The 16515-nt window shown below is 48.5% G+C and overlaps 4 protein-coding genes across 4 annotated transcripts; 2 read left to right on the top strand and 2 right to left on the bottom strand.

Annotated features, from left to right (window-relative positions):
• H257_13317 (hypothetical protein) lies at nucleotides 1-2581 on the bottom strand (the record flags this gene model as incomplete). The annotated part of the gene is made up of 2 exons (XM_009840797.1): nucleotides 2387-2581; nucleotides 1-2337 (listed from the first exon to the last, which is right to left on the bottom strand). The coding sequence occupies exons 1-2, from the start codon at nucleotides 2471-2473 to the stop codon at nucleotides 1-3; spliced, it is 2424 nt and encodes an 807-aa protein (XP_009839099.1). The 5' UTR covers nucleotides 2474-2581.
• Nucleotides 2582-9491: 6910 nt separating this feature from the next.
• On the top strand, nucleotides 9492-10681 carry H257_13316 (hypothetical protein; the record flags this gene model as incomplete). The annotated part of the gene is made up of 3 exons (XM_009840796.1): nucleotides 9492-9604; nucleotides 9936-10221; nucleotides 10517-10681. The coding sequence occupies 3 exons, from the start codon at nucleotides 9492-9494 to the stop codon at nucleotides 10679-10681; spliced, it is 564 nt and encodes a 187-aa protein (XP_009839098.1).
• Nucleotides 10682-12030: 1349 nt separating this feature from the next.
• Nucleotides 12031-12968, top strand: H257_13315 (hypothetical protein; the record flags this gene model as incomplete). Its single annotated transcript, XM_009840795.1, has 2 exons — nucleotides 12031-12624; nucleotides 12678-12968. The coding sequence occupies 2 exons, from the start codon at nucleotides 12031-12033 to the stop codon at nucleotides 12966-12968; spliced, it is 885 nt and encodes a 294-aa protein (XP_009839097.1).
• A 1503-nt stretch (nucleotides 12969-14471) lies between these two features.
• On the bottom strand, nucleotides 14472-14749 carry H257_13314 (hypothetical protein; the record flags this gene model as incomplete). Its single annotated transcript, XM_009840794.1, has 2 exons — nucleotides 14472-14562; nucleotides 14625-14749. 2 exons carry the CDS (start codon nucleotides 14747-14749, stop codon nucleotides 14472-14474), a joined length of 216 nt encoding a protein of 71 aa, XP_009839096.1.
• Nucleotides 14750-16515: the final 1766 nt, after the last annotated feature.

Genomic DNA, 16515 nt, shown 5'->3' with positions numbered 1-16515 from the left:
TTACTGAATCACACAACACGCCTTGGGCGCCTTCGTTCCCTTGGGTTGGGTTTGTGCCGTTGACACATCATGTGACCCACTTGTATCCTTTTCTTGAGATGTCGAAGATGCCACTCTTGATGGCAGAATGCTCGACGCAGTATCCATAGCACCGCCACTGGTACCAACCCTGCAAACAGTAGCTTCGCCCAAATATGAAGAATTCTCTTGTCCATTCAACGTCACAAGGGCAGGTTTCCCCTTGAGCGGCAACGTCTTCAGGTACTCGAGGAACTCATTCTGGTTGTTTTCCTTGGCGGCGTCCGTGGCATCCTTGCCGTCGTGGTGGAACACGTGGTCGGGGTCGGCTCCGAATTCCACCAGAACTTTCGCCACGTCGATGTGGCCGTAGTACGCAGCCCACATGAACGGAGTCCACTCGTTCCCCTGGCCGTCTGCCTCGATGCCTTCCTCCAGACACACGCGGACATCGTCCACCTTGCCGTATTTGCACCCGTGAATGAGCACGTCTGCGTTGATGGCAGATATGGTGGTCTTGTGTGACGGAGGCGCAGGCTTAGCTTTTAACGTCTTCAGGTACTCGAGGAACTCATTCTGGTTGTTTTGCTTGGCGACGTCCGTGGCATCCTTGCCATCGTGGTGGAACACGTGGTCGGGGTCGGCTCCGAATTCCACCAGAAGTTTGGCCACGTCGATGTGGCCGTAGTACGCAGCCCACATGAACGGAGTCCACTCGTTCCCCTGGCCGTCTGCCTCGATGCCTTCCTCCAGACACACGCGGACATCGTCCACCTTGCCGTATTTGCACCCGTGAATGAGCACGTCTGCGTTGATGGCAGATATGGTGGTCTTGTGTGACGGAGGCGCAGGCTTAGCTTTTAACGTCTTCAGGTACTCGAGGAACTCATTCTGGTTGTTTTGCTTGGCGACGTCCGTGGCATCCTTGCCATCGTGGTGGAACACGTGGTCGGGGTCGGCTCCGAATTCCACCAGAAGTTTGGCCACGTCGATGTGGCCGTAGTACGCAGCCCACATGAACGGAGTCCACTCGTTGCCCTGGCCGTCTGCCTCGATGCCTTTCTTCAGACACATGCGGACATCGTCCACCTTCCCGTATTTGCACCCGTGAATGAGCACGTCCGCGTAGATGGCAGACATGGTGCTCTTGTGCGGCGGAGGCGCAGGCTTGCCCTTGAGCGGCAACGTCTTCAGGTAATCGAGGAACTCATTCTGGTTGTTTTCCTTGGCGGCGTCCGTGGCATCCTTGCCGTCGTAGTAGCACACGTGGTCGGGGTCGGCTCCGAATTCCACCAGAACTTTCGCCACGTCGATGTGGCCGTAGTACGCAGCCCACATGAACGGAGTCCACTCGTTCCCCTGGCCGTCTGCCTCGATGCCTTCCTCCAGACACACGCGGACATCGTCCACCTTGCCGTATTTGCACCCGTGGACGAGCACGTCTGCGTTGATGGCAGACATGGTGCTCTTGTGCGACGGAGGCGCAGGCTTCCCCTTGAGCGGCAACGTCTTCAGGTACTCGAGGAACTCATTCTGGTTGTTTTCCTTGGCGGCGTCCGTGGCATCCTTGCCGTCGTAGTAGCACACGTGGTCGGGGTCGGCTCCGAATTCCACCAGAACTTTCGCCACGTCGATGTGGCCGTAGTACGCAGCCCACATGAACGGAGTCCACTCGTTCCCCTGGCCGTCTGCCTCGATGCCTTCCTCCAGACACACGCGGACATCGTCCACCTTGCCGTATTTGCACCCGTGGACGAGCACGTCTGCGTTGATGGCAGACATGGTGCTCTTGTGCGACGGAGGCGCAGGCTTCCCCTTGAGCGGCAACGTCTTCAGGTACTCGAGGAACTCATTCTGGTTGTTTTCCTTGGCGGCGTCCGTGGCATCCTTGCCGTCGTAGTAGCACACGTGGTCGGGGTCGGCTCCGAATTCCACCAGAACTTTCGCCACGTCGATGTGGCCGTAGTACGCAGCCCACATGAACGGAGTCCACTCGTTCCCCTGGCCGTCTGCCTCGATGCCTTCCTCCAGACACACGCGGACATCGTCCACCTTGCCGTATTTGCACCCGTGGACGAGCACGTCTGCGTTGATGGCAGACATTGTGCTTTTGTGGGGCGTTAGCGTTGGTTTCCCCTTCGATGGGATTTTTTTAAGGAACTCTAGAAAAGCTGTTTGGTCATTTTCCGAAGCGCAGTCAATGGCATTCTTGTTATCTTGGTAGAATACGAAGTCGATATTGGCGCCGTTGTCTAGTAGAACTTGGGCGACATCTTGATGGCCGTAAAACGCTGCCCACATCAAGGGCGACCAATCGTCCTAGGACACATGATACGTGAATGTTGTGACTATGTGTAAGTTCTCTCACCCCTGATCCATCGACTGGCATGCCTTGGTTCAAGCAAGCTCGGACGTCTTCGATTTTGCCGTGTTTGGTTGCGTGTACGAGGGCCATGTCGGTACAAAGCTAAATATTCAGTTGATTCGGGGGCAGTGGCAGTTTGAGGAAGTGCCAAGAAAGTTTGAAATGGAATGGTTCGGATCACACCTGTTCTGTTGGCAGAGTGTTTCGACAGATGGTGCTCTATTCTGTCTGGTCACCTCTGCCAATAATAATACTATTAATAGTTTAACATAAGTATTAATACGTAATCCGGTGGTACTAGTAGTATGGGTGAAGGCATCAACGTTAGGGATAACTCCTTGAAATTGATAGGAACAACGGCGTTTTTGGCCCAGTTGGTGCACCACGAAATAGGACGCGAGTTCTGCTTAGGTGACTCAAATGAGAGCGGATGGGATTGATGATCGTGTCGTCGAATTGTAAGATATGATGACAAATATCCACCGAATATATCTTTATCCTTAAAATATCCCCTAAAAATGTATGTATACACTTGAGGAAAACTTTGGAACTTAGAATCCCTCATGTATGGGTAGATTATGGGAATTCGAATCACCCCCCAAATCTGTTGACTTGGTACAACGCTCTTTTGTCGGCAAATAGAGCATGGAGGATGGGCCACATGAAGTGGAGGTCAATCAGAGACGCAATGGCAGTGAACAAGTTAATGACTACCGCCGATTTCATGCATAGTGCGTAGAATCCCATACATCATCACATGTAAACACTACCTGTAACGTTAGTAGAAACTGCGAAGCAGCTTAAGTGGCGTCCGGCGCTTCGTCGGCCGCGCCTAACTGTACTGTAGTACATCCGGCCGGAGTTGTACCAATGGCTGATCAAAGAATCTTAGAAGAACGAGATAAGTACATTACGTTTGAAAGAAGCACTCCTCGACAGCTGGCGCTTTGCTGCCAGTTACCGACGAGTGCTACTGTACTTCGGATGCAAGTCATTCTTTGCCTTCACAGCCACGCCTTTCCGAGCATCTTACAGATACAGCAACTGAACTAAACAAGAGCTTCAATCACTTCGATACTTCATAGTCTCTTTTAGACCACGTAATCATCGATCTGCGAATTCGCTCCATCGACTGAAGTCTACGGAGAGGGAAATAATATTTTCTCCAAAATCGACGATATAGAAAAGAAGTATTTCGTAGGATACGAATACTTGCTGAATTATACGGATGGTAGGGACTTTACCAAAACCCTACTAGTACCAAGAAACAACTACACCATATACTGTACATGTACACAAACCGACTTCAACTCTGATAATCCAAACTCAATTAACCAACTCCGATGCAGAAGGAGCTTATATCATAATTCAGGGAACGGTCACATTTCTTGGGATATCTCAGCAACAGTTGGGAGCTGCTGATTGAATTTGATTAGCCAATTAAAATGCTGGAAACGTGGTTATGGCTTCTAATGAGCGAACGCAATTGTGCATGGACTTTGCATACAACAATCGATTTTTGCACCCGGACATAATTAAGAACGGACATTCTCAATACAAATTACCATATAAACAGAGTGAATGTATATTCTGAAAATGTATGTCCGGTATACAACATTTTAGAATTGCGCCGCCGACCGATAGAGGTGGAGCTCTGTGCGCTATGGCGAATCGACCGCGCCAACTTCGACGTACGAAGATTTCCAATCTGAGATCTTCGATCGGTCTCAATGAGATAACCTTGTGTGAGCGAGGATGTTGTTTATATGTTGACATGTAGGTGGCATACGACACCAAAAAATTTGAAGTCGGTGATTTGATAACCGATACCAGTACATTATTGTGTTGTGGTTGGAAATCGTAATGCAAGGTTCCACTACCTTCATTATTTTATCCAATCAATGAAGTTATGGTTTTGATTGGACATAAATACACTGAGGTTGACATACAGTGTACTTGTGCCTCGTATCACGAACCTTGGAGAGGTGCAGTCGTCGACACAATGTCCACAAGGCACACATGATTCCATGGGTATCGTTATGCGATGGACGAGTTGGTGGAGGTATACAGGATTATTAACTTGGTTGAAAAACCCACTTTGCATCACTTGAGTACGTAATCACTACAAATAAACACATAGCATGAGGAGACGAGTGAATTGGTTGTTCCTGTTAGCATCAGCCATCCTCCAAAGCTTCCTTGCACGCCGATGGGACCCCAGCATCAAATGGTACAATCAACTATCACTGCCACACATCGTAATCCGTTTTCACACAACTTAGAGTGTATTTGATGGTGTGGTGGTGAGATGCGCAGTGCCGATGGTCACAAGCGCTGCGCATGTCATCACCATGCCACCAAGTACCCTTCTAGTGAACAAAATAGTGTGAAAACTTGGTGGTCGATTTAGAGGAAACACAGAGTCGATGTGATAGTTGGTCGTCACTGTACAATGGAGTGATGGGGTGGTCACATGTGCAGCAATCGTAGTCACTGGGGTAATGTTAGCAGGGTTTTTGGGCATTTTCTGGAGCGTAGGGGTGGGGTGGTAGTGGTGGTTGGAAATCACTTTGACTGCTAATCAGTACCACTACCACCCCACCACCCACGCTCCAGAATAACGATAACGATAGTCAAAAGGATGGTAGTGGTCTTTACCGGGGAACGATAGTTGTGACTGCTGGGGCTCCAGAGGCCGTGACTGGGGTTCATTACTATGTCTACTCCTGATCTCGACAGTGGAGCTGTATGGTGGTGATTGCAGGGTAGCTGTTGCCCTGCCATGCTACGAGAGTAGAAGTGTAACAGGAGTTACAGTAGTTAGGGAGGATGGGTGGGTGTGGCTTGTATGCGTTATTTGGCGAGCATATGCCATGGCCGTAGGAGCGGCGGTGGTGGTCGTGGTAGTGTAGCCAGGTTACGGGGTAGGAGGACGTACAGTAGTACGTTCTCCTAAGAGCATCCCCACCGGTGTGTGCGACTGTAAACGCTATTATACAGTTCTATCCGGATTATTTACAGTTTTGACAACCCTCCCGGGGGCGACTGTAAAATACAGGAAACTGTAAAATTTTAACGCGAGACGGCAAATCGGCCAGATTTACAGTCGCGACTGTAAAATACAGTTTTGACGAATTAGCCAATAGCATGCTATCAATGGATAATTTTGTCCAATCATGTACGGTCACAATCAGTAGGTTCAGAAATGGAATCAGCCAAGGCCGTCCGTCGTTCCAACTTCACGACCGACGAAGACTGCCAGCTTGTCCGGTCATGGATCAACATCTCTCAAGATGCGTCCAAGGGTAGTACTCATCACGCATCACCAAACCGTCCATGATTCGTTCAAACAGCGGTCTGGCCTTTCGAAAATGGACGGCGAAACTTGGCTTCGCCGTAGATTGATTGGATTGTAGGTAAATTCGAGCATGCGCAGCCTCGCTATCTCGTGGTAGATTTGGCTGGCGGTTGGCAATAGAGCATTTAGGGCGCCCAGAAGACTGATGAAAGCCAAGAATCTCCCAAGCTTGATCCATGTCATCATCGTCGTCCTCCCACGCCATCGCGCCAGGCGTTCATTTCCGGATAAAAACATTATTCGGATGTTTTACCACTGGGTTGACAAAAATCAAAATACAGGAACTGTAAAACGGTACTACGTACTATTAATAGTAGTATTTTACAGTCTGATTATACAGTCGCACCGGTGGGGATGCCCTAAGCGTACGATTCGTACCCTTAGGACGACGAATCGAGTGCGCAGGCCCCACCGTAGTGGTGACATGGTAGTCACGTGGTAGTCACGGAGAGCCGAAGCGTGAGCGCCAGGTAAGTTCAGCACGATGGCGTACTACCGTATACCTTTTGGATCTGTACCCCGAAAATGTCAGTAAAATCTGATCACGGATACAACTCAATAAGGTGGTCGGATTTCTTTCCAATGCGTTCGGATTGGTTACTTCTACTACTTCGACTTGTTTACTTCGACTTGTTTAATTGGCTAGAACGAGCTAGAACGACGAGACAATTGGACAGTTTTGAGCGACTTGGGTACAGCCTTCCAAGGTACACCACCACCAAATCGTACTTTATTGACACCATAGAGCAATTTGGGTACAACTCGAGAAGGCAAAATCATGGGTACTGATCCATAAGGTATACGGTAGTAGTACGTCATCAAACAACTATCGTCTTGGAAGTATGAAAGTATGAAAATACCTATTTTCTAGCGATGTGATTGGCCCAATGAAACGTAGTGCAGTGCAATATGCATTCACAGTAAATTTGAGAAACTACCGGTATTTGTTCAAGCAATTTGGGAAAACGTTACGTTTTCCCTACTTGCATTACGACGCCGTTATTTTCGCCCATATTTCATGTCATTTTCTGGAATATGAATTTTGATCTGCGAGAAATTCTTAGACAATCTGATTGGGCGATTTAGTTGTCGTGGAAGCAACATATCGTTCACATTGACTTGCTATTGGTTGAAAACGCAGATCGGCATAATAATCACCAAGACTTCGACACAGTATATCCCAAAAAGAACCATGACCTCATGACCTCGACTCAGCATCCCGAGAACAAAGATATGTCGTGCAGAGCTCGACAAACAAGATGGCGAGTTTTGACTAGTACGAGAACACAGAAGTAGCCGCTGTGCTTGATGTGCATCCATGTTCTGCAGGGTGCAGAGCAATTGGGTTATGCATCCGTTTGAACCATTGCTAACAAACACTATGTGCACGCCGAGTCAAAGGTTCCGATACCTTAGGGAGGTACTGAGTACTTTAGTGAGTGGTAGTCAGTAGGCGTCTTGTGGCATGTGTAGCCTCACTATGGTAGTGTTATTTATGTGTTACCTTGACGAAGGTCCCGTGGCCGAAAGCTAAGAAGAAGCGGAAGACAAGACGAATATATCTTTAGTTTATTGTTGAGCTATTCATTTGGAGATAGTACGCGAACAGTCCTCCGACGAGGAAACACCAACGAAAGCCGAAGAACAATCGCGATCACGTGACCGGATCGAGGAGCCGCGAGAATGCGTCGCTAGGCGTACCGTGAGTATCCGTTCAGATTTCCCCGACAAAGACAGCCACCTGCTGTCGACAAGTGGCAACCACCACTGTGTTTTACACTCCTGCCAAAACCCTAGGAACACCATTTGTCGCAGCGTTTGTACCCGTTGCTGCTTCTCCTACGACTAAAGGAAATAGAGTTTCAGTGCCTTTGCCAGCGGACAAGGATCTGTCAGGTGTCCGTGATGATACGAACATGCGCAGCGCTGGCGGTTACGGCCGTACGGCGCCGCAAGGTTGGAACGCACCAGCGATCCCGCAGTCGCCGGCATTTTTGTGCTCGACCAAGACCGAAAGACGCGATTTTATGTGCGAGAACCAGAAGTATCTGGACAGATCAACGCTCTGCAGTACAGATAGCGTCCGTTCGCGATGCCCGTGACTGCCTGCTATGGAGCCGTTTCCGAAGATCCCTATCGCGCTGTTGGATTTTAACCGCGACTATAATTCCATCATGAACGATGAGTGGGTCGCGTGGTTGAAGTCTGGGCTTGAGAAAGACCCTTAAGATCTGAATGTTTTGAGCAACGTCTGCGGTTCGTTTCGACACGAAGATCGACAGCAGGCCAATCAACATCTGCACGGAACCGATACCTTGTGCGATGCCAAATCTGGACAGCGCGATGGTCTGTCTGGTCGGAACGAACGTGTCTTCACGTTGGACCAGACCAAGGCAAGCGGTACTGGCAGTTGCCGCTACATGTGGACATCCAGATGTACTTTGCGTTCATGACGCCCTTCGGCGTGTACACCCCGACCCGCGTACTCATGGGACAGACGGACGCTGTCGCGCACTGCAAGTCGGTTGTCCACCAAATGTTTGGTGAACTGCTATTCTGAGTTCTGTTGGCCTCGCTCGATGACTTGCTGGGGTCGACGGACGCGATGTTCCATTGTTGGACCAATTCTTGACCATATGTGTCCAGTTCGGACTCAAGTTGATCTTGGAGAAGTGCCATTTCTTTCTGCGCGAGGCAGAGTGCTGTGGCAAGGTGATTTCGGCCGATGGAATCACCCATATCCCCAAACCGAAATTGAGGACGCGTGGATTTGTCGCCACCGACGACAGCGGCCGATCTCCAGCAGTTTGTGTGTTCAACCAAGTGGATTCGTGCGATCATCCCCGCCTACAACCAGCTGGTGGATCCGTTGCGACGTCTGCTGGACGTGGCCACTAAGGTAGCCGGAAGCTGCAAGAAAACGGCCTTAGTGCGTGTTGCACTCCCTGCCGTGGGATGGTCGTCCGACCATCTCAAGTTTTCAACTATGTGAAACACGCGTTCGCGTATGTGGTGCCCTGTCTGCACCCGCGAGAGCACATGGCAGTCTGCGTCTTCACGGACGCCAGTGACCTGTGTTGGGGTGGGTCGCCACACAAGTACCGCCAGCGGATCTCGAGTTGCCTATGGAAGCCCAGTGGCTCCAGCCGCTTGGGTTCATCAGTGGGATGTTTTCTGGCGCGAGTGCACACTGGCCCATCGTTGAGAAGGAGGCCTATACCGGGGTAGAGTCGTGCAAGAGGCTCGACTACCTTGTCGTACGCCCGGGTGGTTTCCGTCTGTTTATGGATCATCGCAACGTGGTGTACATTGTCAACCCAAGTGGCTCGAACACTAACATGGCCAAGTACCAGGCCGACAAGTTGCAGCGATGGTCGCTGGCGATGTCGACCTTCCCGTACACAATTGAGTTCGTCTCGGGTGACGCGAATGTAAGGGGCGACCTCCTGGGCCGATGGGGTTCGGCTCCGACGGATCAACCAGTTGCGAATTCGCAAGTTGATCATGTGGTGTCGCCTCAGACGGGGCTGTTGACCTGCAATAGCGGATTTGTGTGATCTCTCACCAATGAACTAGCGGTCAGTGTCATATCGCAGCGACAACCAAGTAAGTTTATGTGGAAGACGCATTCCACGGACGTAGAAATGTTTACACTGCCTGTGCATTGACGGAGACAAGTTTCCCCGTCCATTGGGTTCAGCGTTCCACGCGAAATAACCTAACGAGCACATCCATTTCGACTGGTTGTCGATGCCCATGACCAAGTCTGGCCAAAAACAAGTCCTTGTCGTGAAGGACGAGAAGGACGACATGAGTGGCTTTGTGCAGCTGTTCGCTGCAGGGTCCGATGACGCGACCATTCAGTGACTGATGACGTGGTTTACCACTTTCGGTTGCGTTGACAAAATGGGTATCAGATGGCGTCTCTCACTTCAATAAGAAGTCATCGAGAAGGTGCGGAAGTTGGTGGGTGCCCACCATCACATCACAACAGCCTAAAGTCCTTGGGTGAACGGGGCTGTAGAAATAGTCAACTGATTAGTGCTGCACGCCGTAAAGGCGCTGCCCAGCGAAATGAAGCTGAATGCGGACGAATGGCCGCATGTGTTGCCTCTCGTTCAAGGTGCCCTCAACCATCAGCTGGTAGACCGGATGGAGGGAATTGCGCCTGTGACAGCGTTTACGGTCTGCCAGCCAAGACTCCGCTGGATTTGTCCACCCGACGTCCAAGGAAGTTTACGTCGCGGACAGGCTTGACGATACCCGTCAAAAACATGTGACGGATCTCCAAGTGGCGCTTGAAGAAATGCACCGCGAAGTGGCGGTGCAAAGCGACAAATTGCGTCGGCAAGCGCATGGACGCCACGAACGAAAATCCCAAGTCAAGTTTGCGGGTTTCGTTTATCGGATCAGTTGTCAACCGTCCGACAATATTGGCCCTGCATTGATGCGGACCCTGCCAAGTGACCAGAGTCATCACGTACCATGTGATGGTGACTCACCAGCTGGTGCCATCGTACGAAGTCACAGTCCATCATGCGTGCTGCTTGAAGATGTACAGTGAACGAGGGAATTTAAGGCACACCGAAGTTTGAACGTTACAAAACAGTTATTTTATCCAGTAATAATCCATGACAAAAATACTTCTCTTTTATTGGTCATAATTAAATATCGCGCCAAATCAATATTTAAGGCCCGCGCAGAAGTGTCATGATTTGTGTCACCTCATCACTTTCAGAGAGTCGATGCAAAGTGCATGTCCGTGAACCATGGAGACCACTACACCAGATATGTCGAACGGAAACCATCGCCACACATACCCCATCTCTCTCAAACTCCAAGCACCTGTGTTGCTGCAGCGGATGTCGTATCATCAGGTGGCCATACAGCTGTCGGTCCCCTACACGACAGTCCGAAACTCGAGTCAACAGTCCGAGTAGCTCCAAGTATACAGTGAAAACAAGAAGTCAACGAATTTACCTGGTGCAGGCCGCCCAACCATCATTCCGCAGCCCGAAGGCCTCTTCTCGTTCATGGACTGCCGCCGTCATCAAGAGCGCGCGTTGACATGCACCCACATGGTTAACTACTTGAAACAAAACCATCAAACATGGCTACGGAAATTCATTGCTCGCCAGAAGGAAAGGTGACAATCCTCGTCATCTATATCGGCAATGCTCATGTAAGAAGTTTGGGCCAATTGTCTGGACCACTTGCTTGTTCACAAGAGGCAGTTCACGCTATACAAAGATCATCAGTATGATTTAGGACAAATGTAAATAAATCCTCGTAATTAAAATGATTTTGCGGCAAAACTTGAGGTGAAACGTGGAGGTAATTTGGGACATAGTAGTATTGAACTTTTAACCAATAAGACTAATGTCGGATAGGATTGTCGTATTCGCCATGTTATCCATACATAATATTACACGAGCATTTTATGCGAGATTTGAAAGATATTTCGAATCTCACTCGAAACATAATGTGATCAAGGTATTTCAATGGCAGAATCGAATTCACTACTATTAATAGTACGTACGTACATATATATTTGTAAAATTCGCAGTCATGAAGCCAATGATATAATAACTAGCATATAATAGGCTGCAAAACCAAAATGCATGATGTTTCGTGAGAGTGTCGATGTTTCGGAAAATGGAATGAAGCATTGAATATCACAAAGTATCTTGGAAAAAACACATCACCTTCGCAAATGGCAGTGTACCACGTCCAATTTCCGTGACACGTCCAAATTTCCAAAATATATCGAAATCTCATCGGTATGGTGGCAACTCATTAGTTGGAATTAATACACTAATATCCGTAGCTGGGATCGAACTCGGGCACAATTGCAATGACTGACACCCTTGTTTTGCATGCACTTTCAGCCTGAGGATACCTCCGCGATTATATCGTGGTGCAATGGATAAGCTGGTGAAATGCTGGATGACTATTGCAAGTAGCACTTTCAGTGTGAGGGGTAAAGGATTAGCATGGGGCCTGAAAGGGCAGTGTACTTTTTTTAAACATTGAATTTATTTCTTTAATTCATTTTATTCCATAAATTCAAAATGTGTACAGGGAACGACGGAATGCAAGGCCTATTAAAATTATTGGTGTAATGGTGGACAACATCCAATCAAATTTGAATGAATAAATACAGCTTGATGATTGGCGGAATTTGTATACTTCCCGCCAGTTTCAATAAAAAACAAATTCTCCGCGACAAACACAATTAAAAATGCGACGACGGGGGTATCCAATATCGACGAAGCTTCAAGCGTTGGGAATGCTGATAACCATGTCCGACTACAAGGTGTCCGTAGCACTGGACGTTCCGCGACGCACGTTGCGCAATTGGATATCCCATAAACACGAGATTCTAGCGTACGACGGTAACTTGAAAAATATTAAACTGGAGCCTGGTGGAAGATACGAGGTCTTTCCAGACCCGCCAGGACCCATCGAGTTCATAAACCATGTCCGCGACAACGAGTGTGCCCTCATGACTACGCATCTCATCCTGTGGATGAAGGCAAACCAGCGTGAGTGGTTGAACAACTGCCTCGCCACCAAGCAACAGTCGACGTCGTACGACGCTTTCCTCCGCCTGCTCCAGCGCTTCTGCCATCGTCACGGTTTCTCCCGCCAGCGTCCCACCAAGAACAAGGTCAAGCAAGCCGATCTTGCTGAGGTGCAGAGCGACTTCGCCGCGGAGTTCCACCGCGAGTACATTGCGTACGGCAACGAGTGCGTGTACAACGTTGATGAAGCAGACATCTATTACGACATGCCGCCGCGCTACATTTGGGCGGTGCGAAGCGGAAGCTCCAAAATCTTGAGCGGGGAGAAGCATTCGCTTCGCATGACGGCGGTGCTCACGGTACTAGCTGATGGCACCAAGCTGCCCATCCTCTTCATCTCTTCATCATGGAGGGGGTGCCTGGTGGTCACATTGACAGTGGCGGGCTCAGCACATTCCCTCCCGGCCATCACTACGCGGTTCAGCAGTGTGCCTGGATGGACAAGCGTATATGGGTCACGTACCTTCAGGATGTCCTCGGCGAAACGATCGAGGAGCCGTCAGTCGTGCAGCTGGATAACTTCGAGTCACATGTGTCGGGTGAGTCGTACAACATCATGTACGAGGAGCCCGCCTGTGTGCGTTGCCACCGACGGCGACGTCGGTGTGTCAACCCCTTGACGTTGGGTGATGGCGCCGTTTAAGCGCAACCTACGTAACTTGTGGCTGCTCGAAGACATTATTGTTGGTGATGACCCATTTTCGCTTATCTCGCGACAAAGCGCAAGGCATTGGTGAAGCGGTCGATTGCAGCATGGGACCTTGTGTCGAGCCAAGAGATTCGCCGCAGTTTCGAGAAAGCTCTCCCTTACTGAAGGATGTCCAATAATTTCAGCGTTAATTAAATTTCCACTGCAATTAGTCGCCCTTAACCATTGATCTACCGCGTCAAACGCTGGAATCATCCATCCATTCATATATCTTGTGTAGGACACCTTCGTAAACCGATTACCTCGTTCTTTACATCCTATATTGTTGTCGTTTGCAGCCATATCGGTGAGAAATCATACTACACAATATAATCACCTGTAATAAAATGAATTGACGTAAGTCAGCGCGAATAAAAATTTCAAAATTGCGCACTGATTGGCTCAAAACGAAACGTACATCGCAGTTAGCAATCCAATCAAATGATCCAATTCACGTAGGACTCGAATACAAAGTAGGCCTTGCATTCCGTCGTTTCCTGTAGTATAAAATGTAGATCGAAATATAACATGTTTTAAGGCGACGCATTTGAGACGACTGTGGTGACAGGGACGCATGGGTGGAGTAATGGCTGTGTTGGCCGCCAGTCAATGCCATCCTTTCTACACAACAAGAACGAGATTGCCGCTACACCTCCGCTCGACGTTCCGCAGCAGACTCAGCCATGGATTCATACCTCACCAAAATCTTGCGATAGCACATCCGATCGTAGGCTCGCAAAGGGAGGAGAGAGACATGGAAGTTGGTCATGGCAAAGGTCAATCGCTGAATGACATTATAGTTATTTTTTTTGACTTGTGACCCCACGAGAACGTCGCATAGAGCACCTTCCACAGACAGAACCGGCTAATTCTAGACGAAGACAAGGACCGACGAGAGTTGACGATTGCGGTCGATGTCTTCTCGGCAAAGCACACCTCTCGGAGGTACTTCCTCGGATACACTCAACGCGAGTCTGCCATGACACCACAGTACTTCTTGTCAAACAAAAACATCATGTGATGAGTGTTGACTTGTTCGCCTTCATTAACGACGCTCATCTCGATGACAGTTTTCTTTAGAGCTTTAGAGTGCAATTGGATATTTCGGCAACTGACCCCAACTGATAGTCGCTCATGTCGACTAACACATCCTCTGGATGCACCGACGCTTCAATCTCCAGACTGTATAGATTATGCTTGCCACTGAAGCACGCCTTTGATTTCCCATGGCTTCCACCTATTCGTTCATTCTATTCGAGATATTCGAGCTTGACATCAGTTACGTACAGGGCGTAGGGGTGGTGTTCAAACACGGTGTTCTTGGATCGTAGTTCGGCGATAAAGGACTTACAAAGTGTCTCGAGATGACCGGTTCGATTACATCGACAACACGCAGCACATACTTTCGAAACGTCTGTGCACGAAAGTCAAGTCGTCAGCATTCTTCTCTAATGGTTGTTAGTGCTTCAGAACTGCCAACGCCATCAAAAGCAAGTCCTTACTGCTGGCTTGCAGCCGCAGCCATCGGTCCACCGCGATTTCAAGGATACTTGGACGATGTCCCATAGCATTTCAAACTCGGCGACAGCGACATCGGTCATGATTCTGAACCCTTCGTCGCCGGCTTCAGCCAGGACCTTGTCAATGATAGCGTTTGTCGAATCAGTAACTTCTTGCAGATAGATGGTGTCCAAGTACTGCGTGAAGCAGTTGTCCAGAAAGACTTGGTCGGACATGGTGAGATCTTCGAGGCGGCATATATCGCCGCGACGTTGAGCACCATTGGACTGACTGGTGCCTGCAGATTGTATTGTGTGGTATGGCGGGCAATTAATCGCGCTCATTCTCCAGAAATTCTAGGATTAACTTTACGATATCTTCAAACGATATACAGTATATAATTTAGCATCACCATACAACACGCTAGAATCAAGTCGAGTTCAGCCTGAGGAAGAAATCACTTGTGCACCACTGTTTATTTCCATTGAGGAGGATTGCCATCTTCCTCAATCGATTGCGCTGAATTGCTTGACTCCACATACAAAACGGTTGCATAACTTTTATTAATATGACATTTATGCTATAAATTATAGCTCAAGTTGACAATAATTGTTTGTCATCTTTCACGCTATATTTGAAGTTTTCGCCAAAATGCGTCTTCAATACTACTCTGGCGCATAATAGTTGTCGCCTCCCAACAACTTCATTAAAGTATTGAACTTGTCATTTGCACATCTTGATTATTGTATTGAACTCCAAATTTATATATCGAAGATGAAAATTATAATGCAATCAGGAGTATGTTATTAAATTACTTGTTCCTGGGAATTCACCATCGCTTCAAAGTGCACTTCTTCAGCCCAGGCGATTGTTCAAGTGCATCAGCGCGCTCTCGTAGCTTGTTGCATCACACTCGACATGGAAGGACGAGAGTTTTGCAATCGAAGCATCCTTCTTCATGTGGGACAGTTTGTATTGATTGCTACCATTGATCTCAATGGACTTCTCCATCACCTTTTGAAGGGTGACGAAGGTCTTTGCCAGTGTTTCAGTGGGCAACTCACCAAACGATGTTTTTACAGCATCAATAAGCTCCTCGATTGAACGAGTACACTTTTGATACTGCATGCTTTGAATAGAGTTAAAGAATCCTAAGTCGAGCACATTGAAGTCCGGCCTGTTTGGGGGCTGGTTCACGATTCCAATTCCACCAATTCCGGATGCAATTAACCGGTCCGTCGTTAAGTATTTGTGTGGACTGAAATTGTCTTGTTGGATCAACACGGCAGACATAAGAGCTGCAGACGGAAACTTTGACTTGATAGCAGGAAGTATTTACTCAATATACATCGTCGAATATACTTTTGCGCCGACGGATTGTGGGGAAACAACTATTGTTCCTTTCAAACGGTTTTTGCTGTTCCGTTTGGCTGGAACAGATTCCACAAAAGGCCAAACCCCAATTTTCCCGTCGAACATTTGCTTCCGGTGAAAGTCATAACGCGGGCGAGCCACGGCCGCCAAAAACATCACTTTAGTAATGAAGCGTTAAGATTGCAGAACCGGGCTGCCAGTTCCTCGTCCTCGTACTCATAGTATTTTCTTTGTACCTTCGTCAAATAGAACCATTTATCGTCGATATGAACATAATCGTACATATCTTCAGAAAAATAGCTTCCATTCGACGAAGGAAAAAGAAAAGACAATGCGTACCGTAGTCGGGCTTGAATGTTGTCGGGTGTCAGGAACGGCTTAATTTAACTTGACCGGGCCTTCAAACTTCCAGTCTCCTGCATATGGCGTCAATCGTGCGACGAGGGATACCAGACTTCAACGCCATTGTCCGAATCGTTTGCCGCGATTCTTGGGGGACTTGACGGATTGCGGCTTCAATCTCGTCCGCAGAACGCGTTCTTTTGCGACCAGAGTTTCCTAAATGAGTACAACCTTAAAACTTCATACTTCTGAAAGCTAATAGTATACAGAATCATGGAGGCTTTAC

Source organism: Aphanomyces astaci (assembly GCF_000520075.1).
Source record: "Aphanomyces astaci strain APO3 unplaced genomic scaffold supercont1.47, whole genome shotgun sequence".
Classification (NCBI taxonomy): Eukaryota; Oomycota; class Saprolegniomycetes; order Saprolegniales; family Verrucalvaceae; genus Aphanomyces; species Aphanomyces astaci.
The sequence above is the reverse complement of the archived record's forward strand: the minus strand, read 5'-3'. Positions and strand labels throughout refer to the sequence as shown.